This window comes from Rhinoderma darwinii, chromosome 5 (assembly GCF_050947455.1).
Source record: "Rhinoderma darwinii isolate aRhiDar2 chromosome 5, aRhiDar2.hap1, whole genome shotgun sequence".
Taxonomy (NCBI): domain Eukaryota; kingdom Metazoa; phylum Chordata; class Amphibia; order Anura; family Rhinodermatidae; genus Rhinoderma; species Rhinoderma darwinii.
Genome location: NC_134691.1, coordinates 153,636,190 through 153,662,847, shown reverse-complemented (window position 1 = coordinate 153,662,847; position 26,658 = coordinate 153,636,190). Strand labels below are relative to the sequence as shown.

At 41.1% G+C, this 26,658-nt stretch overlaps 1 protein-coding gene and 1 long non-coding RNA gene across 2 annotated transcripts in view; one reads left to right on the top strand and one right to left on the bottom strand.

Annotated features, from left to right (window-relative positions):
• Window positions 1–2,102: 2,102 nt before the first annotated feature.
• The window catches only part of BLOC1S5 (biogenesis of lysosomal organelles complex 1 subunit 5), an 86,636-nt gene continuing 62,080 nt past the window's right edge, over window positions 2,103–26,658 (bottom strand). The window contains exon 5 of the mRNA XM_075826655.1: window positions 2,103–2,695. Within this exon, the coding sequence (XP_075682770.1) occupies window positions 2,519–2,695 (177 nt within the window). The 3' untranslated portion in view covers window positions 2,103–2,518. The remainder of the gene's footprint in view (window positions 2,696–26,658) is intronic.
• LOC142651669 (uncharacterized) overlaps window positions 4,349–26,658 on the top strand; it is a 54,919-nt gene continuing 32,609 nt past the window's right edge. Inside the window, exon 1 of the long non-coding RNA XR_012847679.1 lies at window positions 4,349–4,540. This is a non-coding gene — a long non-coding RNA (uncharacterized LOC142651669). The remainder of the gene's footprint in view (window positions 4,541–26,658) is intronic.

Sequence of the window (26,658 nt, the reverse complement as noted above, 5' to 3'; positions counted from 1 at the left end):
GTTAATGACCAGCTACATTTTTCAGTTTATACCTCTCTGCATTTCAGCAGCCATAACTTTTTTATTTTTTCATTGACGTGGCCGTATAAGGCCTTGTTTTATGCTTGACAAATTGTAGTTTTATTGTCATAGTTTGGAGGTAGAAAAAAAATTATTTTTACGGCGTGAATATAAGAAAAAGCGGTTCTCGGCAGTTTTTCTTGTTTACTTTTTATCCTGTTCACGTTTTAAACTAAATAACCCATTAGATTAACTCTTCAGGTTATTACTTTCATTTAGATACCTAATATGTGTAGGTTTTTGTTTTTATTTAGTGTAGGGGCAATAAAATATGTTTTATGCAAAATAATGACTTTTTTTTTTTTTTTTAAATGTATATTTATTTTGTTACTTTTTAAAAAAATCCCATTAAGGGATAACTTTATTGTTTACTTGTAATGTATTAGCATACTCCTGTATGCTAATACATGATACTGTGTCACTATGACACAGGCTGCTGTTAGGGCAGCACATAGTATACCCGAACAGCAGGTTTACTGAACAGACAGCCCTGGGGTCCTTTGGAGATCCCCATGGCTGACTGCAGAGGGATTCCCCGGTGTTTGATCACGTCACCGGGTTTCCGATGAAGAGATCAAAGCGGTCATAGACTTTGTCGATCAAAGGGTTAAACAGTTGGAGTCCGAATGTTTTCCGACCCCAGCTGTATTAAGCAGGCTGCTCTAAGATCAGGAGCTGTTACAGCTTCTGCTTAGAGGACGAGTGATCACAGAAGCGCTCATCAGCCTCTTCTACAGCGACGCCAAAAGACTTTGCTGTAGACTGAAGACATGCACCGCCTGCCGTCAAAAGACGGTGGGCAGTCATTAAGGAGTTAAAGACTAGATGACATTTTCATATACATTTTCCACAATGGTGAACGGGTTGTCTGAAAAGCGACTTCTGAATGCGTACTGAGGAGCTTACAGCCTCCATTAGAGGTGGCTCAAATAAATTCCAGAAAACATGGGTTTTGTTAGGGTATGGGCACACACAAAATCCAAAACGTTTGAAAATACAGCGCTGTTTTCAAGAGAAAACAGGTTCTGATTTTCTGACGGTTTTTTAAGCTGCTCGCGTTTTTCGCTGTGTTTTTAACAGCCGTTTTTGGAGCTGATTTTCTATGGAGTCAATGAAAAACGGCTCCAAAAAACATCTCAAGAAGTGATATGTACTTTTTTGCGGGCCATTTTTTTATGCAGCCTTTTTCAAACTGGCCGCGTATAAAAAAGCGGCCCGTCGGAACAGAAAGCTGTTTTTCCCATTGAAATCAATGGGCAGATGTTTGGAGGCGTTCTGCTTCCGATTTTTCAGGCCGAAAAATAAGCCGGGTGAACATACCCTTAGATTAACTTTACCTCCTCTGGACAATATAGATTTGAATTGTGACGTTCGTACAATGTCTTGTTGGCTCCATAATATACCTACTCACCTTTTTTTCCCTACCCACCCCCCCCCTTTTTTTTGGGCTTTTACCCACCGTTTCTTTGGAGGTTTTGGTTGGTAAAGTTTCTGTTCGAAAAATGCACCAGTGATTATGCCAGTGACATTGCTTTCACTATTGTTTTAGATTTGGAATTTCTTTGTGTTGAACTATATTTGGGCTGCTTCCCGGTTTATTGGACATGTATGAATAACTCCCCCGGGGGTGGGGGTGTGTGTGTATATATATATATATATATATATATATAGTGACTTCTGGACATGTCAGACATCTGACAATGGATTGTGTATTCTATTGTTTTAACTCTCTATTGCAATTAATGAGTATTATGGAAAACTCAAGTAACTCCCATCATTTTCATTGCTGACTGAGTATGTACTACCACTTGTGTGGTTGGCGTAGGTTGACGCCAACCATCAAGAGTATAAAAAGATTTTTCACAAGTCAGATGAGAGATGTGAAAAAAAAATCTGCAGTTATTACTATAAATTAACATCAATATTCACGTGGACCTGCAGTAGACTAATATCTCTATGAAAAAGAAAAAAACCGACCCCCTTTAAGTTAACCGTACTTGCCAAATATAAATTTCAATATTTCAAGAATGACTTCAGATTGCTTTCTTCACTTGCTTCTTGCTGTACCTTGTTATTTTATTGCTGAATTATTTCATAGGTAGAGGAGCTCGATATTGCTGAAGTACACAGTGATATTTGTATAGTCCATTGTACAACAATTGCATAAAACAGATTCAATACAAAAAGTTGATTGAAGGGACAAGCACAAACAGATGACCAACAGATCAAACTTCCATGTCTATCCGGTATTTAAAATGAAACGCATACAATGTATCTATGAATCGCCTGCACTACCCCGCTTGTCCTCGATCTTATCCCAGATCTTGGTCTTCTTCAGGCACTTGATATATGAGGTAATGGAAACTTTCCACCGCTCTTTTTTTTTTAACAGATAACAGAATGGCAAGCAGGCATCTATGGATCACAGGTATGCTTTATGATATGCAAAAAGTTCTTTTTAAAAGGACGCCATTTTGGAGAGCTCCTTGTCCATCTGCACATACTGTTCCTTTAAACGGAGCACAGCTTTATTGTGCTCCTCATCGATTGCCAAACAGCTCTTCTCCTGTTCCTCCATGAACGCCTCCCACTGCGAGCGAAGTTTCTCATGTCTGATTTTTGTTGCTGCGTTATTCTGAAAAAAAATAAAAATGTAATTAGAATGCACATAGGTATGATATGTGACTGTCTGCAATAAGTGCGCGCATCTAGATAGTGAGCGTTCATGTGTGCGAGGAATACACATTCACTAGCTACAAACACGGTGTTGTAAATAGCATGCGTCTGCAGTAAATGAGAGAACGTATGTTTGATTGTACGTGTGCATGTAGTAGTGAGAATGTGTATGTGTCGGTACATCTGTGTATATGCTGTAGGTATTGAGTGTACCTGCATGTGGCGTATGTCTTCAGGTGTGCATGTATGAATGAATGTATGTATTTACACCTGTCTGTAGTGAGTGGGCATACGTGAGCGTGCATTTATGTAGGGCAGCATGTACTGTAAGGCTAGATTCACAGGAACTGATTCATTTTGCGTCTGCATAAAACGCAGAGTTTTTCCTCCCTGGAGAAGCTGTACCAGCGAAACGCGCGTCAGGGCGTTATCTCACTGTGTGGACCACCTAATTACCTTCATCTCCATGGGTAAGATTTGTTACACTGGCCCCCCAGGTGGGCATAGATTTACATCTCCGGTCATTCCAGAGCACTCTTCCCTGATGGAGATAGAGGGCAGGGTAGGATCCAGCGCTGAGACGTTTAAAATGGAATTCAGTTTTCCAAGTTTAATGTATTCGTTAAAAAGGGAAGTCCAGTGGTATCAGGTCCTAGGCGTGCATGAAGTGAAGGGAAGAAAAAATATATCCTCTTTGGCCTACGCGTTTCGGACGGCACTGCGTCCTTAGACTTGGCTGTGGTAGGTTTTAAAAAGAGCGCGCTGTCATATATATTCTGCGAGGATTGAAAACAGCTGATGAGTGGGTAATGATTGCGTGTCATGGTTGTAAGGCTGTGAGACGCAAACTCCGAATTTAGGTATTGGGTAACCATAAGTTGATATTTTGATAGATATTGTGTATGTTTGTATACTGCTCAGAGGGTCTTCTGAAACTGTATTGTGGTATAGAATTACTGAAACTTGTAATTTTTATTCTGACATATAAGGTTAACATCATGTCAACTCGCTTGTTTTGTCTGTTTTAATAAAGTTTGGTTTGGTTCGGTTGCATTCCAGGACTCGTTTTGGAATACAACATCAAGGTGATTGACGGTCGGGTTCTAACTCCTTTTCGAGTCTGTCATTGGATGTTGGTAAGTAATTTGATTTGTGTTAATTTTTGATATATCGTGCTTGATGATAATTAGGACTTTGTGAAACACCTTTGATTACTTGACAGAATATTAGATTTATGAAAATCCATTGTTTAGGAGTCTGTTGGTGCCTTACTATATCGGTTGGTCTTGCGAGTTTTAGTGTTCCTATACACTGTAATTGTTTGCTATGACTCTTCTTCAATTTCTTTACACATATGTTCTAGTCAGAATTGTTTTATTTGAACTAGGTTCTAGTCAGAATGTTTTGTAGTTGTGAACAGGGCTCTATATTGCGTTGTTGAGGATGGGATGTGAAGGGGGGAGGAAATGTGAGGTGGACCACAACTGTAACTGGAAGGAGGGGAGACTTTAACAAAGTGCATAATGGGGTTGGTGATGTGATAATTTCTGTGTACTAGACAAATAGCAAATGTTATGTCTGTACACTGTGTGAACATAGATAAAAATGGGACCTTCACTTCATGCACGCCTAGGACCGGATACCACTGGACTTCCCTTTTTAACGAATACATTAAACTTGGAAAACTGAATTCCATTTTAAACGTCTCAGCGCTGGATCCTACCCTGCCCTCTATCTCCAATTGTTACTCCGTGTGCCGACACGAGGATCCGGGCGCTATCAACGACACACCGGAGTGTGTCAGGTGAGCTGGAGGATTTCTCTATACATTTTTTTCTCTTGTCACTCTTCCCTGATCTATGTCCGGTATTTTGGGCAGATTACTCTTTCTAGTGTCTCTTATGTCTGAAATTTTTCTGACACCTAAGGGTATGTTCACATGGCAACGCCAATTACGTCTGAAATTACGGAGCTGTTTTCAGGCGAAAACAGCTCCTGAATTTCAGACGTTTTGACAAGTGCGCGCGTTTTTCGCGGCGTCTTTTAAGGACGTAAATGGAGCTGTTTTCTATGGAGTCAATAAAAAACGCCTCCAATTACGTCCCTAGAAGTGACATGCACTTCTTTGAGGCAGGCGTCTTTTTACGCGCCGTCTTTTGACAGCAGTTTGGAGCCGTTTTTTCGGTCGTAATTTGAGGCGTAAAACGCCTGAATTACGTCCGTAAATAGGGCGTGTGAACATAACCTAAGGCCGGATTCACACAAGCGTGTGCATTTTGCGCAAGCAAAAAAACGCGGCATTTTGTGTGCGCAAAAAGCGCTTAACAGCTCCGTGTGTCATGATCATATGGTGCGTGGCTGCGTGCTTTTCGCGCAGCCGCCATCTTTATGACACTCCGTTTGGATGTTTGTAAGCAGAAAAGCACGTGGTGCTATTCGGTTTTCACTCATCCTTTTCACTGCTGTTGCGCGAATCACGCGCGTCCCACGGAAGTGCTTCCGTGAGCTGCGCGTGATATTCACACACCCATTGACCTCAATGGGTGCGTGATGCGCAAAATACGCACAAAGAACGGACATGTCGTGAGTTTTACGCAGCGGACACACACTGCGTAAAAATCACGGACTGTCTGCACGGCCCCATAAACTAATATAGGTCCGTGCGAGGCACGTGAAAATCACGCGCGTTGTACGGACATATATCACGTTCGTCTGAATAAGCCCTAAGTGTTACCTGTTGTCATATTTTAAATAGCAGATATCAGACTTATAAACGCTTAGTCAATGGTCTCTTTGCTTCCTGTTGTATACACTTCTTTAATGTGTAATATTAATATTATGCCCTTGGCTATACTATCGTCTTTTTTGAGTGATCCACATACAGACTCTGTTTTAGATCCTCGCTTTGTGTTTTTATATTTCTCTTGTTTATGATATTGTAATAAATTAAATGTATACTTTTTTTCTATTACTCGTGGCGTTATGACTCCTTGTTCTCATTTTCTTGTCATGATATATTGGAGTTTGCTACTCTCGATTTATATTTTGGAGGTGTCTCAACAATTTGTTGGCAACACCTAACCTGTCACTTGACCTGTGAGATGTATGTTAAGAGTTTTTCCTGCGTTGCAGTTCCGTGTGGTATCAGTGCGTGTTCTGTGTGGCATCCGTTTTTTATGTCCGTGTTGCCACACTTTTTTTCTGCATTTCTTTAGCAACTGGTGCGTGAATCACAGACATCATGCAGAACAGGTCAATGGGTGTGTGGTGTACGCAAAAACGCATCAAAATAGGAAATGCATGAGATTCACGCTGCGTGAAAAATCACGCATATCTGAATAGCCACATTGAGACGCATGGGTCCGTATGCTGTTCGTTGTTTTCACGCAAAGCACACGGACGTATACAATCAGGTCTAAGGGTCAGTTCAAACAGAGTTTTTTGGCGCGGATTTTAATGCAGAAACTGCATCTGAATCAGCGCAAAAAGACGGCAGAAATCGCCTACCATTGATTTCAATGGGAGGCAGAGACATTTTGTCCCCGGACGGCTTTTAGCCGCTTGTGGGGGGGAAATACAAACCCAGCATGTCCTTTGTTGCCGTGGTCCGCCCCTGACCTTTCATTGAAATAATAAAATTAAAAAAAGCGTATTTTTTGTGATGTTTTTGCCCGTGGTCATCAATGGCCGTAGGTATAAAAATAAAAAAAATTAAAAAAAAAAAGGCGTGAAAAACGCAGCAAAAAAATGCAGCAAAAAAACGCAGGCAGGTCACAGTCTGCCTCAAAATTCCTAGAGGAATTTTGAGGCAGATTTTTTCTGCCTGCAAAACACTCTGTGAACTAGGCCTATGGGTGGATTTGAGTTGGTGGCAGAAATTTTTGCAACTGAAAATCAGTTCTATTCATCTGAATGGAACTCGTAGAAATCCACGTACTCGCTGCAGAAACAACCTTATCCAGATGAATGTAACCAACTAGAAATCGGAAATTTCTGCAACTGAATCTGCCTTGTGTGAATTCAACCTAAATTCAGTCCGGTTTCCAGTCTCATGTCAGCAATGTGAGGAGGATTCTGTAAGCGGCTTAGGCCCTGTTCACACAGAGTTTTTTTTACACTTTTTTGGCGTGGAAATCGCATCGGAAAACGCGCCAAAAAACAGCCGAAAACGCCTCCAATTGATTTCAATGGGAGGCAAAGGCGCTTTTTTCCCCCGCGAGCAGTAAAACCTTCTCGCGGGAAAAAGAAGCGACATGCCCTATCTTCGGGCGTTTACGTCTCTGACCTCCCATTGACATCAATGGGAGGCAGAGAAAGTGTTTTTACCTGCGGTGCTCAATGGCCGCGGGAGAAAAACGCAGTGAAAAACACGGCAAACGGCGTGCAGGCAGATCTATATCTGCCTCAAAATGCCAGATGGAATTTTGAGGCAGAATTTTCTGCCTACAAAAAAAAACTCAGTGTGAACAGGGTTTTAGAGTGAATGTGGAGACTCGTAAGTCCCATCCAGGGGTTTCTGTCCGCCTGAGACCGTGTGTAGAGATTTGCAGCCTAAGAAACAACTGTGGAAAAGGAGAGTTTGATTTGTTGGCACCTGCCAGTCCCATACAAATGCTCACAGCTGCTAGAGGCAGGGGAGGCATTTTACAATAAAGAAATTCCCGTCTGTAAAAGAATAATCTTCAGGCCAGATCGCCCAGGTCTACTAGGTTTCTCCACCTTTGGGAGTCACCACATCCTTGGAACGATATGGGTCAGTACTAGCGGTGTTTCTTTTGCAATGACTACTGATTGATACATTCACTTTTCTGAGCTTGCGATAGGTTTAGCTGCAAAACATTTACGTCTACTTAGACAGCAGGTCTGGTTGCACGGAGACGTTCTTTGCTTAACTATTAAGCTCTTTATCCTTTTTATGCCTGTTACTAAGATTAAACGCTCTTGCTGATATATACCGACATTGTATATGGTTGTAGCTAACCCTCGCTTCCTCTGTATCTACTTTTTAGTAAACCGCTTAGAACTACTGTTATAAACGGTTGTTTGTACTGTTTTACCTCCATGACCCACGTCCCTCTCCCATACCATTTGGAGATATACAGTCTATTTTGATTTGTAGTCTATTTTTAATCGTGTTATTTGTATTGTCCAATAAATATATTTTTCTATGCCATTGGCAAATTTACATTTATTGATAGTTTTTGACTCTGTTTCTTTCTCTTGTGTTCTATTTGATATTTGGAGTTTCTATCATTACTGGGGAGTTGAATAAATTTAACCGCACTTGCTGGTGACTTAGCCCATAGACTGTATAGTCCCATGAGATATATGTTGACAATATTTATGTAAATCTATCTGCATGTGTGCAGAAGACAAAATACCGAAGGTCATGGCTTTTGAGCTCTCTCAAATGGATGTCCACTCTGGTTCAATTAAGTCGACCATGTTCAATTTTCACTGACCACCCTATTGCTGCCAAACCTAAATGGGGAAGGGGAATTGCAAAAGAAAACTGCTAAAAGAGGAAAGATTTTTTATATGTCATAGGTCTTGTTCACATCAGCGTCTGGTTCCGTTTAGGGTTTCCGTTAATTTATTCCGTCAGAGGAACAGAAGAACGGAAAGTCGAACAAACAACTATAGCTTCTGTTTGCATTACCATTGATTTCAATGGTAATGCTTCAGTTTCAGCTTGTTTCCGTTTGATTCCGTTCAATAAAGTTTCCGTTTTTTTTTTTAACGGAAACAATAGCGTAGTCAAAACTTTACGGAACGGACATCAATTGAAATGGAAGCATTATCATTGAAATCAATGGTAATGCAAACGGAAGCTATAGTTTCCAGACGCTGATGTCAACAGGCCCAAATGCACTTGTGGAAAACCACATTGGTAAAAGTCTGATCTCCAACCACCTACGATTTCCAGAATGAAAGGGCTCCATAGAACAATCAAACCTCTTCGCCACTGTTCAGAGATTTATTACACCTGAACAGTGGCAAAGGGTGTAGGCACTCTATAGAACCCTTAACCAGTTAGTGACCGCCAATACACCTCTTCAAGGAGGCCACTAACAGGCTTTATTCTGATGCATCAGAATAAAGAATCGCCGCCAGGAGCAGTTAAAACTCCCTGCCCAGAGGTAGCTGAGAATTGGGGCAGCGCTGCTCGAGCGGGCGGATCGAAATCCGCCTGATTAACCCCTTAGATGCGGCGCTCAATACCGAGAGCATGCATCTAAGTGGTTTTGGAGGGAGGGGGCTCCCTCTCTCACCCCACCGGTACTGCGATCGCAGGTTGCCGGTGGCTTCTATGGCAGCCGGGGCCTAACAAAGGTCCCCAGGTCTGCCTGTAGTGAATGCCAGAGGCATGGACTAACAGGTGCCTGCCAGTTTTACACTGACACGCAATAATACACTGCAATAGAGTATTGCAGTGTAATATAAAAGCGATCAAATAATTGCATAGTAAAGTCCCCTAGTGTGACTAAGAAAAAAAAGAAAGGAAATAATACAAAGAAAATTTATAATAAATAAATTTAAAAAAAACCAAAAACCCTTACAAAATGCTTTATTATGAACACCTAAAAAGTTACACATATTTGGTATCGTCGCGTCCGTAACGACCCCAACTATAAAGATATTACATTATTTAACTCGCGTGGCGAACGCCGTAAAAAATAAAATAAAAAACAAATGCCAGAATTGCTGTTTTCTGTTCATCCTGCCTTACACAAAATGTGATAAGTCATCAAAAAGTCGCATATACTAAAAAATGGTACCAACAAAAACTACAAATCATCCCGCATAAGAAAAGCCCTAATACAGCTGCATCGGCAGAAAAACCCAAAAAGTTATGGCTCTTCAAATATGGAGACACAAAAGTAAATAATTTGAGAAAAAAAAGTGTTCTTACGGTGTTAAAGTAGTAAAACATAAAAAACCTATAAGTTTGGTATCGTCCCAATCGTAACGATCCGCTAAATAAAGTTATGTTATTTTTAGCCACACGGTAAACTGCTTAAATTTAGGACGCCAAAAAAAAATAAAATAAGTGTCGATATGTTTTTTTTTTCTATTCGCCAAAGAAAAAAAAAAAAAAAAAGTTAATAAAAGTTAATCAATTAATTATATGTACCCCAAAATGGTGCTATACAAAAATACAACTTGTACCGCAAAATACAAGTCCTTATACAGCTATGTCGACGCAAAAACAAAAAAAAGTTATAGCTCTTTTAATGTGACGATGGAAAAACGTAAAAAATACCTTGGTCATTAAGGCCTAAAATACGCTGGTCACTAAGGGGTTACTTTCGAAATGAAACATTTCAACCTAATGAGAAAAAACCGCAGTATAGGAGACATAACTAGGCAGGAGTCCGGGACAGCTAGGTAAGGCTACATTCACACGAGCGTATTAGATTCACGCGCGGGAATCTGGTCTGTTATGCATTGGTGTGCTTTGCGAGGGGCATGTGTTATTCACGCACTAGCAAAGCACAACTTTTTTTTTATTTTTATTATTTTCAATTGACTTCAACGGGCGATAGGTGCGTGAAAAACGCACCAATATAGGACATGCAGTGAGTTTTACGCAACGGACTCTCGTTGCGTGAAAACTCCTGCATGTGAGAACGGCCCCATTAAAATAAATAAGTCCGTGTGCGGTGTGTGATTTCCCTGCGCAGCTCCTGGACGTTATTCACGTTCCTCTGAATGAGCCCTAACTCTCTATTGGAGGCCATTCCGGTTACCTGGCTTGAATAGAAAACTAAGAAACCTAAACAAATGTTTATTTCATAGAGGGATACAGGATATCACACGCTCCAAAATATGACCCCAGGATAGAATTAGCCAACTTCATAGACACATTGCCCACATTTTTGTATGTTTGCGGTTTGACATGGGTCATCTAGTGCAGGTATTTTTAATCTGTCCACATTTTATTTAAGGTAAGGTAGTAGAAGTAGGGCGGCAATACTTATGCACCTAGCAAAGTGCAGTCAAAGAGGTAATGTTGTGCTGGCAGCCACCAGCGATGTAATAGATGCCTGTGTGTGTGTATAATGCACAGTACCAAATACACTCTGGAACATAATAGTTTACATATGGACATAATACATAGAACACACTTATACTTCTGCTTTATGGCATCCACTCCTGCAAAAGGCATGAAAAAAACGACACTGTAAATAAGACCTAAATGTCCCTCAATAGTATCATGCCGCTAAAGCTTTGTAACAAGGCCATTCTAGCATTTGGCAGCCCTCAAGTCACAGATGCATACATAGTGCGACTGACCTCACTTGCATGGCTACAATTGTCACCACGTAGCGCAGGTCTTATTCTAGAAAGGAGTGTGTTCCCAACAATGGTTCTGTAGAACAGCGTTTCCCAAACTGTGGGTCGCGACTCCATGGGGGGGTCGTGTGAAGACATCCGGGGGGGGGAGTTCGCAATCCAATTACCGATGTCCCAGTTTCAACTCCATGTTCATCCTCAGGACGAAGATATGGTTAAAACCAATGTTGGAGCATAGAGTGAACTGCTCCTTGCTCCAGCATGCACTATGCGCCGAGCCGTGAATGACTTGGTGCAGACAGATGCGATGTGGTGTCGTCATCGCGCCTGTCTGACGAGTAACACACTGCACAGACCGGAGGAGCAGAAGGATGTCCTCCACTTGTCGTGGGAACGGGCGTAGATGAGGAATTATTTTATTTTTTTATTAGGCACTGTGGGGGCATTATAATGTGTGGGTGCATTATTCTGTGTGGGGGGGGGGGCTTTATAGGCATTATACTATGTTGGAAGGCACTAAGGGGTCATTATACTGTGTGGGGCATCTATGGGGGCATTATACTGTGTGTTGAGGCACTATAAGGGCATTATACTGCGTGGGGTAGAGACTTATTTTTTGAATGGAGCTTAATCCCGGCATCTAACTACGAATGATGTTGAAATGCGTCAGACAAAACGGGGCTAAGTACGGTAGTGTGGGGGCGGAGGGTGTCCCAAACAATGGGTCCCATCCTCAGAAAGTTTGGGAACCACTGCTATAGAAGATTGACATGCCACTATGCCATCTATGAATTCCGACTCATGTATGGCTAACATCTTAAATATCTAAAAATAAACAAATCTGCTTATTTAAGAATTTTAAAATAACTCGTGATCACAGTTAGGCTGCATGCACACTTCTGTCGGCTGTTGTACGGCCGCTAATGACAAGGCCGAGACTGTTCCGTCAAAAACGGGCAGGAGTAGGACCTGTCCTATTTTTGACAGAACGGCCGCACAGTTCTGTTAAAATAACGGAAGTGTGCATGGCCCCATTGAAATATATGTGTCAGGGTGCCATCAGTTAAAACTACGGATAGCACCCTGATGAAAAAAACTGAAGTGGGCATGAGGCCGTATACTGATAAAAGAAAATCTGACAGATGTTTATCTGGTCCTTGCAGATAGATTGTAAATGGCTACGATATAAAATCAGCATTTGTAGCAAAAAAGGTTTTATTTTTTTTGCTTTGCTGTAGTCGATTTTTCGAAACGACAGTCTCTGATGGCTTCTAAAACTGCACAGGCTACGGGTTACATAGTCCTTTACCAAAGTTATTTTGTACAGTGACCTTTCTAAGCATTTTCCCCTATTTTTCAGAAAACAAAAGGGGCACTGTATGAACAGGTCCTGTGGGCTTTCACCACTCCAGTCTTGGCCACAAACTGAAGACCACTGTTGAATTTTAGTGGGAGTGTATAGGTCATAGTGGTTTCCCACTCTTGATGTTAATAGAAACAAGTAAGGTTTAATCTTCCTAGTTTAAATAATTAAAATATACCCAACATTTAGGGAAAGCTGTTTTGGCAGCTTCATAACAACCCTAAAAGGTTACTAAATAAATTTACTGATCTGAAAAAAGCAGAGAAGCTTTAAAAGTAAATGTTGTGTGTCAAGACTTTTCCAAGGAGTCAAGTATCAGAAATATATGAAGTAGGTAGGACATACTTTGGTATTCAGTACTCGAGCATATTCATGCCATATTACCGGCTTGTTCCACACTCAAAACCATTTTAATAAATTTTTAACTTTCAAACAACACTCTGGTAAAGTTTTTTTTTGCCATGTATTGGAAAGTACAGGGTGGGCCATTTATATGGATACACCTAAATAAAATGGGAATGGTTGGTGATATTAACTTCCTGTTTGTGGCACATTAGTATATGGGAGGGGGGAAACTTTTCAAGCTGGGTGTTGACCATGGTGGCCATTTTGAAGTCGGCCATTTTGTATCCAACTTTAGTTTTTTCAATGGGAAGAGGGTCATGTGACACATCAAACTTATCGGGAATTTCACAAGAAAAACAATGGTGTGCTTGGTTTTAACGTTACTTTATTCTTTCATGAGTTATTTACAAGTTTCTGACCACTTATAAAATGTGTTCAAAGTGCTGCCCATTGTGTTGGATTGTCAATGCAACCCTCTTCTCCCACTCTTCACACACTGATAGCAACACCGCAGAAGAAATGCTAGCACAGGCTTCCAGTATCCGTAGTTTCAGTTGCTGCACATCTCGTATCTTCACAGCATAGACAATTGCCTTCAGATGACCCCAAAGATAAAAAAGTCTAAGTGGGTCAGATCAGGAGACCTAAGGGGCCATTCAACTGGCCCACGACGACCAATCAACTTTCCAGGAAACTGTTCATCTAGGAATGCTCGGACCTGACACCCATAATGTGGTTGTGCACCATCTTGCTGGAAAAACTCAGGGAATGTGCCAGCTTCAGTGCATAAAGAGGGAAACACATCATCATGTAGCAATTTTAGATATCCCGTGGCCTTGAGGTTTCCATTGATGAAGAATGGCCCCACTATCTTTGTACCCCATATTCCACACCATACCATACAGTTTTGTGTTCCAACAGTCTTGGAGGGATCTATCCAATGTGGGTTAGTGTCAGACCAATAGCGGTGGTTTTGTTTGTTAACTTCACCAGTCACATAAAAGTTTGCCTCATCACTGAACAAAATGTTCTGTGTAAACGGAGGGTCCTGTTCCAATTTTTGTTTTGCCCATTCTGCAAATTCAGTGCGCCGATCTTGGTCATCCTCGTTGAGATGCTGCAGCAGCTGGAGTTTGTAAGGGTGCCATTTGTGAGTAGCTAATATCCGCCGAAGGGATGTTCGACTGATGCCACTCTCCAGTGACATGCGGCGAGTGCTACGCTGTGGGCTCTTGCTGATTGAAGCTAGGACAGCCACTGATGTTTCTTAATTAGTGACAGTTTTCATGCGTCCACGCGTTTTCATGCGTCCACATTTGGGCAAATCCAACACTGAACCAGTTTCACTAAACTTGGCAAGCAGTTTGCAAACTGTAGCATGGGAGATGGGTGGTCTCGTAGGGTGTCTTGCATTGAAATCTGCTGCAATGACCCGGGTACTGCGTTCTCCAGACATCAACACAATTTCTAGCCGCTCCTCACGTGTTAACCTCTGTGACATGTCAATGGCTGTAAACAAAGAGAAGCTTGTAAATAACTCATGAAAGAATAAAGTTACGTTAAAACCAAGCACACCATTGTTTTTCTTGTGAAATTCTCGATAAGTTTGATGTGTCACATGACTCTTCCCATTGAAAAAACTAAAGTTGGATACAAAATGGCCGACTTCAAAATGGACGCCATGGTCAACACCCAGCTTGAAAAGTTTCCCCCCTCCCATATACTAATGTGCCACAAACAGGAAGTTAATATCACCAACCATTCCCATTTTATTTAGGTGTATCCATATAAATGGCCCACCCTGTACATCCGATAAAAGGTAGGGCAGGTAATCCGTTTACCGGGTGCTTTATTGACAAACTATCATTTCTGCTCCTAACCGCCGTTATGTCACGTGACCCGCACTGTGACTGTCCGAATCCTACAGCTTCTGCGTGGTGGACCGGAAGTCCCTTTTGGTCCACACAGCAGGCGCTGTAAGATTTGGACAGTCACAGTGCGGGTCATGTGGCATAACAGCTGCCCGAAATGGGGAAGATAGTTTGGCAATAAAGTGCCCGGTAACAGGATTACACACCCTACCTTTTATTGAATGTACTTTCCAAACGAAGGCCAAGAGAAAAAAAAATTGCAGGAGTGTTCTTTTAAGGTTAAGAATCCTTAAAAATGGTCATGTTATTATATCAGTAGCGAGAACCAACAGTTTGGTAATTATGTTAATATAAAGCTTTGGGTGGAAATGAACTTTAAAACAAGAATGTCAAAAACAAAAAAGGAAATACTTTAAACTTCACAAAAAAAAAAAAAAAAAAAAAAAGATCCATCTCATAAAGCAGATCTGTATAATATACTGGTTGTTCTCTTCAGTAGTTCTATTCATCAATTCATTTGTTATATACAATTTTGAATGTTGGGTAACAACCAATATAGCAGTGCCCATATGCTTTATCAACCAACTTTTCCACACTATCAAATCGTAAATCTTTCGAGGTATGCAGGGATACTCCTAATTTTCTATAGCTGTATTTCATATTCTGAACTCTAGGAAGTCAAGGTGACAGCTTATGTGGGAGCTGTAATTGCATCCATATTGGGTCATTTTTTTTGTTTAGGGAATTGATCTTTTAAATTACATGAATAGTGATGAAATGAAAAAAAAAAATAGCAAATCTGGAAATGTATATAAAGTGATTTTAGGTGCTTAGGATAACTGCATGCTCAGGATTTCCTACGTACCACTTTGACGAAAATGAATGGTAGAATTACTATATGTCACACAGTCCTGTAACAAGGCACTCATAACATATATTTTAACATAAGCGAGTTTGCTCAGACTTCAAGTCAAACAAGTAGCCAATGGGACCACACGTCAGTCATAATGCACTTTTTAATTTTTGCTGCAATCGTAACAAAAGGGCACGGATTTGCCACAACAAAAAAAACGCATTTTGACCGCGACAAGTGAACCCAGCTTTAGAGGATTCGGGTGTTCCCCTAATAAGCAACACTGGTACTGCATAAAAAGACCAACAGTTCTAAGCATTACTTTTCCACTATGGTATTTTTCTTCATTCTGCAACAAGTCTAGCCTTAACACTTAACTATCAAGTGAAAAATAAAACAAATAAAATGTAAACAAGAAACGTGGAAAAATTAACCCCTTAATGACCGGGCCATTTTGCACGTTAATGACCAAGGATTATTTCTTGTTTTTTCACGGTCGCATTCCAAGAGTCGTAACTTTTTTTTTATTCCGTCGACATAGCCGTATAAGGGCTTGTTTTTTGCGGGACGAGTTGTATTTTGTAATTGTACCATTTTTAGATGCTTATAATGTATTGATTAACTTTTATTAACTTTATTTTAGGAGAGAATTGAAAATAAGCAGCTATTCCAGCATTAATTTTCACGTTATAAATTTACGCCGTTTACTATGCAGCGTAAATAACATGTTAACTTTATTCTATGGGTCGGCACGATTACGGGGATACCAAATATGTAAAGGTTTTATATGTTTTTTCTACGTTTGCACAATAAAAACCCTTTTAGAAAAAAATTACTTGTTTTTGCATCGCCGCATTCCAAGAGCCGTAACGTTTTTATTTTTCCGTCAATGTGGCCGTATGTGGGCTTGATTTTTGCGGGACAATGTGTAGTTTTCATTAGTACTATTTTGGGGTACATAGGACTTATAGATTAACTTTTATTTTATTTTTTTGGGGGGGAATGGGAGAAAAGAGAGAATTTTGCCGTTGTTTTTTGCGTTTTCTTTGGACGCCGTTCATCCGGCGGTTTAATTAATGTGTTCATTTTATTGGTCAAGTTGTTACGATCGCGGGGATACCATATATGTGTATGTGTGATTTGTTTTGACAGTTTTACTAAATAAAACCACTTTTTGGGCCAAAAAAGTAGTTTTATTTGACTTTGACTGTAATTTTTTTTTTTTTTTTTTCACAAACTTTATTTAACTGATTGTCATTTTTTTTTTAAGTCCCATCAGGGGACTTCACTATGCGATCTGTTGATCGCATATATAATGCTTTGGTATACTTAGTATACCGAAGCATTATTGCCTGTCAGTGTAAAACTGACAGGCAACCTATTAGGTCATGCCTCTGGCATCGCCTAACAGGCAGATGCTGAAGACAGACCTGGGGGTCTTTGTTAGACCCCCGGCTGTCATGGAAACCCGACGGCGACCCCCGATTTGTTTGCGGGGGCGCCGATCGGGTGACAGAGGGAGCTCCCTCCCTCTGTCAAACACATTAGATGCCGCTGTCACTATTGACAGCGGCATTTAATGGGTTAAACTGCCGGAATCGGAGCGTGCTTAGATTCCGGCAGTTGCAGCAGGAGCCAGGCTGAGTATAACAGCCGTGCTCCTGCCGCTGATCGCATGGGTACGCTGTCAGTACCCGCGCGATCACAGGACGGATATATCCGTCCTCCTGCGCGAACTAGCAGCTGCTGAGGACGGATATATCCGTCCTTCGGCGTTAAGGAGTTAAGTCAAGTGCAGCATGGGTTAAAGTGGAATGCAAGGATTTCTAAGGATGTGCTATGTATCACCGATGACCCCTGCTGGTAAAAATCAATGGTTGTCCCGCAAAGTATCTAAAAAGATAAATGTTCTCTTATTTAGTTAAGGAGAATAAATGGGACGGCTATGTCACAGCATTTTTTTGTCCCTAATCCCATGGTGGCAATTTAGACGGTTTCTTACTTTTTGTTTCCCTGCTACCAGCAATACCAGATGGACAATATGAAGTATCCTTCCAACTCTCCTAAACTCGCCCCCTTCTCTTCATAGTGGAACAGATGAAACTAGGGATCTAGCTTGTATTTTGTAATACCCAGGTGAATCATTAGCGCTTGCATTTTATTCATAAAAAGTTAGTCATTTATGGGTAAAGCCATAGCGGGTGATAATCTGATACTTTCATCAAAATGTTAACATTCAACAGGTAACTCACACCCGTTTCCCATACAGAAGGTCATGATAATTTGGACTCACACCAGACTAGTAGTGGAAGACTGGGTGAAGTAAACTCATTTGATTACTAAAAACGCACAGGAATAACATTATCATCTTCACACTAAATTCCATGTTGTCCTGGAGGGCATTTTATTCAGTAAGGTTAAGTCTAATACAGGACGATTCTGAGGTAAAAAGGAGTGCTTACCTCAATTTTTTTTTTTTTAAACTCGTTTTATTGAAAAGTAAACAAAGTTTATCACAGTATGGAATTAGAAAAGTGAATGGACAACAATGTCCTATAAAGTTTGTGACAAAGCACTCGCAGGTGCTGAAAATATAATTACAATATTATCACATCGTACAAACAGTACCATGTGAATAATGGTACCAAAGACATTAAAAGTAACAATCTGAGCATACATATCAAAAGACTTTTACAAGTGTGTATTTATGCAAGAGGCCCGGGACACCCACTACCACCATAACAATCCGCAGCTATCGTCCCACTCCCCCCACCAACGCTTCCACTGCCAGCCCCAGATCTCTGGAGGAATAATTAGTGTCTGAAGATCCGCACCACAAGTCCCAAATTTTATGAAATTTGTCAGGGCAATTTCTGTGTTTGAATATGACTCGTTCATACGATACCGTTGAGTTAACCATATTTTTCAAAACTGTAACTGTAGGAGGTCGCCTATCCATCCATCGCATTGAGATACCTTTACGAGCTAAGAATAAAGTCTCTTGTATAAAGATTCTGGTATAATATGGCCATTGTTTGGCATAATGGAGGAAGAACAAACAAAGTTCTGGAGAGCTTATAATAGGGGAAGGTAATATCAAGTTAAGGAATCCAACAACTTCTGCCCAATACGCTTTGATGCGAGGACACATCCACACCATATGCCAAAAGTCTGCAGGAGCATAAGAACATTTAGGGCAGGAGGGTTCAGAGATACAATGCATTTTAAATAATCGTACAGGTGTCAGGTAAGCTTGATGAATATAGTATAGCTGAATGAGCTTATTGTTGGCCGCTGGCGACACATGTAAGTGAGATTGCAATATGTCCCCAATATTCTCTTCAGTAAGTGATGGGATCAGTTGGGACCATTTAGAAGTGGTTGGCAGCGGGGCTGCTGAAGCCTTTTTGTCAAGCAGGTGAGCATAGATGGTAGAGATCAGCCCCTTAGGGCCTTGAGAGCTGACCAACCCGATGAGAGGATATGAGGAGATGGGCTGGCGAGGCTCCGGAAACTGTGTAGTAAGCAGATGGCGCAATTGTAGGTATTTGAAGAAGTGTTGTCTCGGAATGTGAAATCTTTCCTGCATTTGTTCGAAGGATAGGAAGACATTGCTATCATAGACATTTTCAAGCACCTGTATACCCGCATCTATCCAATACGCGGCATCCGGATAGGTGTATAAGGATCCCAAGGTAATATTGTGCTATAATGGAGTTTCCGCATGGATTGTAGATCAACTGGAGATGCCCACAGCCACTTTCCATGCTCCCCTGGCCGATCGACAAATAGGCAGCAAAGATGTCCCAGGAACTCTGTGGTGAAACAAGACAGGCCATAATGATTCATGTGCGGAGTATTCCAGTAATAATCCCTCAGTTCCAGGGGGACGACTTGCTTGTGTCCAGGGGCCCAAATATTTGAGTTGGCCAGCTAAATAGTATAGGTACATATCTGGAAGAGCAATACCAGCCATTTGTTTTGGGCGTTGCAATTTTTGTAAGGCGAGTTTAGATCTAGAGCATCCCCATATAAAAAGGATATGATTAAGGAGTCTAATTGTTTGAAGAAGGATTTTGGGATAGGAGTGAAGACATGTTGCAGAATATACAGACTTTTCGGAAGTATCACCATCTTTATCAAATTGATTCGGCCCATGACTGATAATGGAAGAGCTGCCCAGATCTTGAATTTTTCTCTGAAGATGGCCAGAAGAGGGTGAACATTGAGTGGAAGGGAGAGTGTCGCCCTCCCAGCAATATGCAGTCCTAAATATTTAAAGTGTTCAACCACCGCAAGACCCTCCATCGTGGAACCCACCGGCTGGGATTAGTCTGGGTGAAGAAACAATAAGGCCGACTTTGTCCAATTGATACGAAGTCCTGAGTAGTCTCCAAATGTAGTAATGAGGCTCATTGCCCTAGGTAGGGAAGACTGTACACTGGAGACGAAAAGCATGATATCATCCGCATATAGAGAAATAGGATCTTCACTTGCTGCATGTGATACACCCTGCATCTGTGTCTGATCTGATGATTATCGCCAGTGGTTCCATTGCCATAGCAAAGAGTAAGGGCGACAGGGGGCATCCCTGTCTCGTTCCCCGGCCAAGCTCAAATGAAGCAGATGTTAATCCATTCAACGCCATATTACCTTTCGGGTGTTTATAAATTAGCTGTTTCCAGGACACAAATGCAGGTCCAAAGCCAAAGCTGGTAAGAACTTCAGAGAGGTAAGGCCATTCAATGGAGTCAAATGCCTTGGGCGGGATCCAAGGAGGCCAGGGCCCAGTCATTATTGTTCCGCTCCCCTATTTGCTCCACTGCCTGGACTCTCCGCAAGTTATCAGAAGTGCTTCTCCCAGGTATGAATCCCGACTGATCAGGGTGGATGAGATCAGCGATGACAGAGTTCAATCGGTTCGCAAACACTTTCGTCAATAGCTTATAGTCGGTATTGAGCAGGGAAATAGGCAGAGGCACAATTATGGTAGCATCATAGAATGAAGCAGGCAATGTCCCATTTTCAAAAGACTTATTCAGAACAGCAAGTAACGGAGGCAAGAGATGTTCTTGATATTTGGCGTACACTTCAAACGGTATGCCATCAGGGCCAGATGACTTGCCCTTTGCCATTGAGGACAATGCGTCTGTCAATTCAGTTAGAGTTATAGGAGCATCCATAAACTCTATGTGGGGCCGTCAATTTGGGAATATTTATTTCTGATAGGTAATCCCTGATGGTTTGAGGGGATACCTGCAGTGTCGATTTATATAGGTCCTTGTAAAAGTCCGAAAAACATCTGAGAATTTGCTCATTATCATGTAGCGTAGTTCCTCTGGTTGTATTAATACGTAGTATGGCAGGAGAAGCAGAGTTGCTATGGATGAGATGCGCCAACAGACTACTGGATTGATTGCCATGTTCGAAGTATCTCTGTTGCAAGAAAAATGTGCGGCGTTTAGTCTTTTCATGAAGGAGATGCACGTATTCTCTACCTTTCTGTAACCATTTTTGTTCATTGCGTGGGGAGGGATCCGCAACAAATGCAGCTTACAGTGTGGTGCACTCATTCTCTAGTAGCTGTTCCATCTTAGAGGACTGTCTCTTATGATAGATCGAGGACTGCAAACATCCACGTAAGTATGCCTTCAGGGCGTCCCAGAGGGCCGAGTGGTTATCTAAGGGAAGGTTATCTGCAAAGAACATCTACAGTTGATCTGGGACGCAATCCTGCTCGCCGAACACGGTGAGCTAGAATGGATGTATCTTCCTAGGTCCCCTATTTACTTGAAGACGGAGGATAAGCTTAACCAGCATAGGGGAGTGACCAGACGTGCTTACCTCAATTAACTTCACAAACCATCTACCTTCTGAAGTGAGAGCTTTTTTTGGAAGCGGAGACAGTCGGCCATGAATTTAGCCAGACAGAGCGGATCCATAGACAGTTGTTGCTCAAGCAGCAAAGCGGGCCAACTCTAGGAAGGCTTCACATAGGAATTTAAAGGCTTGTGGAAGTTGCATAGAAAGATTTGTCAAATCCCACTGTAGTGCTCCTGCCTAAATGCCTCGTTGTAAACGTCTAACCCAAACAGTGCAGGCCTTTCTAACCCTGGACGAAGCAAAAGTCGGGTTCAGAGCAGATCTATCTGCCACAAAGGCTGACTTAAACAAGAAGCTCGACTCTCGCCAGTAATGGGGGCCTCATTGATGACTACTTGAAAAAATTTCTGATTGTTGAACATCCCATTACCCCCGTGATATATACAGTGAAGGAAATAAGTATTTGATCCCTTGCCGATTTTGTAAGTTTGCCCACTGTCAAAGTCATGAGCAGTCTAGAATTTTTAGGCTAGGTTAATTTTACCAGTGAGAGATAGATTATATAAAAAAAATAAAAAAAAATAACATTGTCAAAATTATATATATTTATTTGCATTGTGCACAGAGAAATAAGTATTTGATCCCCTACCAACCATTAAGAGTTCAGCCTCCTCCAGACCAGTTACACGCTCCAAATCAACTTGGTGCCTGCATTAAAGACAGCTGTCTTACATGGTCACCTGTATAAAAGACTCCTGTCCACAGACTCAATTAACCAGTCTGACTCTAACCTCTACAACATGGGCAAGACCAAAGAGCTTTCTAAGGATGTCAGGGACAAGATCATAGACCTGCACAAGGCTGGAATGGGCTACAAAACCATAAGTAAGACGCTGGGTGAGAAGGAGACAACTGTTGGTGCAATAGTAAGAAAATGGAAGACCTACAAAATGACTGTCAATCGACATCGATCTGGGGCTCCATGCAAAATCTCACCTCGTGGGGTATTCTTGATCCTGAGGAAGGTGAGAGCTCAGCCGAAAACTACACGGGGGGAACTTGTTAATGATCTCAAGGCAGCTGGGACCACAGTCACCAAGAAAACCATTGGTAACACATTACGCCGTAATGGATTAAAATCCTGCAGTGCCCGCAAGGTCCCCCTGCTCAAGAAGGCACATGTACAGGCCCGTCTGAAGTTTGCAAATGAACATCTGGATGATTCTGAGAGTGATTGGGAGAAGGTGCTGTGGTCAGATGACACTAAAATTGAGCTCTTTGGCATTAACTCAACTCGCCGTTTTTGGAGGAAGAGAAATGCTGCCTATGACCCAAAGAACACAGTCCCCACTGTCAAGCATGGAGGTGAAAACATTATGTTTTGGGGGTGTTTCTTTGCTAAGGGCACAGGACTACTTCACCGCATCAATGGGAGAATGGATGGAGCCATGTACTGTCAAATCCTGAGTGACAACCTCCTTCCCTCCACCAGGACATTAAAAATGGCTCGTGGCTGGGTCTTCCAGCATGACAATTACCCGAAACATACAGCCAAGGCAACAAAGGAGTGGCTCAAAAAGAAGCACATTAAGGTCATGGAGTGGCCTAGCCAGTCTCCAGACCTTAATCCCATCGAAAACTTATGGAGGGAGCTGAAGATCCGAGTTGCCAAGCGACAGCCTCGAAATCTTAATGATTTACAGATGATCTGCAAAGAGGAGTGGGACAAAATTCCATCTAACATATGTGCAAACCTCATCAACTACTAAAAATGTCTGACTGCTGTGCGTGCCAACAAGGGTTTTGCCACCAAGTATTAAGTCTTGTTTGCCAAAGGGATCAAATACTTATTTCTCTGTGCACAATGCAAATAAATATATATAATTTTGACAATGTGTTTTTTTTTTATTTTTTTTAATATAATCTATCTCTCACTGGTAAAATTAACCTAGCCTAAAAATTCTAGACTGTTCATGTCTTTGACACTGGGCGAACTTACAAAATCAGCAAGGGATCAAATACTTATTTCCTTCACTGTATATTGCCTAAAATTCATAAAACTCTGACAGACCCGCCAGGGCGACCGATCGTCTCTGGGTCGGATTCAATTTTTTCTAATATAGCGATTTTTCTTGACAGATGTCTAAGGGAATTTGCTATGGGGGCACGCTCTTATATACGGGATACAGCGGATTTTTTAAATAAAATTACAGGAGATTAAACTTGAAGGAGCGGAGGTCATCTTGGCCTCCTTCGATGTAACTTCGCTTTACACGTCCATACAGCATGAGGGTGGATTGAGAGCCGTTGAGATGTTATTACAACAATCGGATTACTCTATTGAATGTAGATCCTTTATATTATCACTTTTGGAAATTATTCTATCAAAGAATTATTTCCTTTTTCGTGACCAGTTTTTTATCCAATGCCAGGGAACTGCCATGGGCTCCAACATTGCCCCTACATATGTCAACATATATACGCGTTCACTCGAGGAGGATCTCGTCTATGTGTCCCACCATTTTTGCCATGTGCTCAGATGGTGGAGGTACATAGACTATGTCTTCCTCGTCTGGACTGGCAGTTCCTCTGAGCTTACAGATTTCCATAATTTCTTGAATACCATAGATCAGACAGTGAAGTTTACATTGGTCAGTTCCAAAAGTACTTTGCAATTTTTGGATGTGCTAGTGGAACGGAGTGGAACTACATTCTACACTGACTTATTCGTTAAAACTATGGATAGGAATAGTTTACTGAGATATGATCGCTCACATCCTAGAAAAATGATTAATTCTTTGCCGGTTAGTCAACTTATGCAAACAAAGAGAATCATAGATAGACCTGAAAAACTTTCTGTTGGCCTTGATCAGATGATGGAGAAGTTCAAAGCCAGAGGATACCCCAAACGTATATTAGAACAGCATAGATGTAGGGTAGATTCTATCCCTAGAGCTGATCTTTTACAGGACAGGATACACAGGGATCAAAAACGTATCCCATTTATTACCACTCATACACAGATGAGTAATCGGATATATGATGTTATACGGTTACATTGGCCCATGTTGGGTCGATGTTTCCCACATGTAGAACCTTTCAGAAAACCGCCCCTGTTTACTTACCGTAGACCACCCAATTTGAGAGATAAGCTAGTCAAATCGGACTTTGGTCCATCAAGAATTAAACGACAGACTTTTTTTATCCTCCCCGAAAAAGGGTTGTTTCCCATGTCTCAGTTGTACGAACTGCACACTTTTGGTCAAGGGCAGTCAGTTTGTGCATCCTGATACTGGTAAACTATTCTTCATCAATTACTTTTTGACATGCAATACTGAATTTATTATTTATGTACTCCAATGCCCTTGCCGTCTCCTGTATGTAGGAGAAACGACACTTGATGCTAAAACGAGACTGAACCAACACCGCTATACTGTACGAAAAAAGAGACTTGACCTTCTGGTCTCTAAACATTTTTCTGATTTTAAACACGGTGAAAGAGACTTGAAATTTTGGATAGTAGATCATGTACCCCCACTACTCAGGGGTGGCGATAGAGTTAGATTGTTGAAACGCCACGAGTTGCAGTGGATTTACAGATTAGGTACACTTAAACCAGGTGGCTTAAACGTTGAGTTTCCTCTGGGTACCGTTATTAAATAAATTTTGCATACAACTATACCCCTTACATTAGATATTCAATCCACGTCTTCCTTGGTATTAGGATTGATTACCATTTCATGTCTTTTTCAAAAATTTTATTACATGTTTTTAATACACTTCTCTTTATTCACAGATCACGTTTTTCATATTACATCACGGCATTGATAGACTCCCCGATACTGGGACTGGCTTATTTATACTAAAGAAATATGCTTATTGTAATTTCTGTTGAAAATCTTGACAACTATAATTAGTATTTTCAAATGCATTAAGACGCGCCAATATTTGACATGTGTTTTGAGTTAGACATGTACAACTATGCAATATGTGCAATTTTTGCGTTATATGTGTGTATATATATATATATATATATATATATATATATATATATATATATATATATATATATATACACACACACACAATCAGGAGTGGATTTATCTTTTCAGAATACCCTTGATTCAGGGTTCTGTATTTAATCCTCTACATAGTAGACTGAGGTTTCTTTATATATATACTCATACATATTTGGCATTCTAGTACATATTGTCTTCCTGTATTAAATAGGAGTCACAAGGGTTTTTTCCCTTCACTCGTAAACTCCATTTCTTATTGTGGATTTTCTTCGCATCTTTACGATTGGCATTTGCCCTCTTCGGGTATGGCCGATTGGCGGTCTCTTCGTGACTGCGCATGCGTGACATGCGCAGCACGAATACTAATGCTTCTGCGAGTCTGCATAGTAGCAGCTTGACAATGGTGATTTACAGCACATGGTTTGTGTTTACGTTGGAGCCGGATCCTTACTCTCGGTGAGTCCCTCAAGTGTAGTGATATCTACACATGTGCACGATCCTATCTAATTATATACAATTAAAAGATTTTTAGACTATATAACTTTCTGTAATGTATTATGTTATGTATTAGAGTCCGGTTGTGATAGTATCTTTATAACACATTCCTCACTCATTTAATGTTACATATATGAATTCACTATGTACCTTTTGGCAACCTTATATGTGTTGTTGCATTTTATTGCCACTACTTTTTTGTAATATTGGTTCTCTTATAAATGTGTGGTCAGGACATGAATCTGTTGACTGGAGAAAGGCACGTCGTGTGTATATGGACCAATAAAGCACCTTTTTCTACTTTGCTTATACCTTGGAGTGCTGCCTGATTTTTGGATTCTATATACACTACCGTTCAAAAGTTTGGGGTCACCCAGACAATTTTGTGTTTTCCATGAAAACTCACACTTATATTTATCAAATGAGTTGCAAAATCACTAGAAAATATAGTCAAGACATTGACAAGATTAGAAATAATGATTTTTATTTCAAATAATAATTTTCTCCTTCAAACTTTGCTTTCGTCAAAGAATGCTCCATTTGCATCAATTACAGCATTGCAGACCTTTGGCATTCTAGCTGTTAATTTGCTGAGGTAAATCGGGACAAATTTCACCCCATGCTTCCAGAAGCCCCTCCCACAAGTTGGATTGGCTTGATGGGCACTTCTTGCGTACCATACGGTCAAGCTGCTCCCACAACAGCTCTATGGGGTTGAGATCTGGTGACTGCTGCCTGCTTCTTCCCTAAATAGTTCTTGCATAATTTGGAGGTGTACTTTGGGTCATTGTCCTGTTGTAGGATGAAATTGGCTCCAATCAAGCGCTGTCCACAGGGTATTGCATGGCGTTGCAA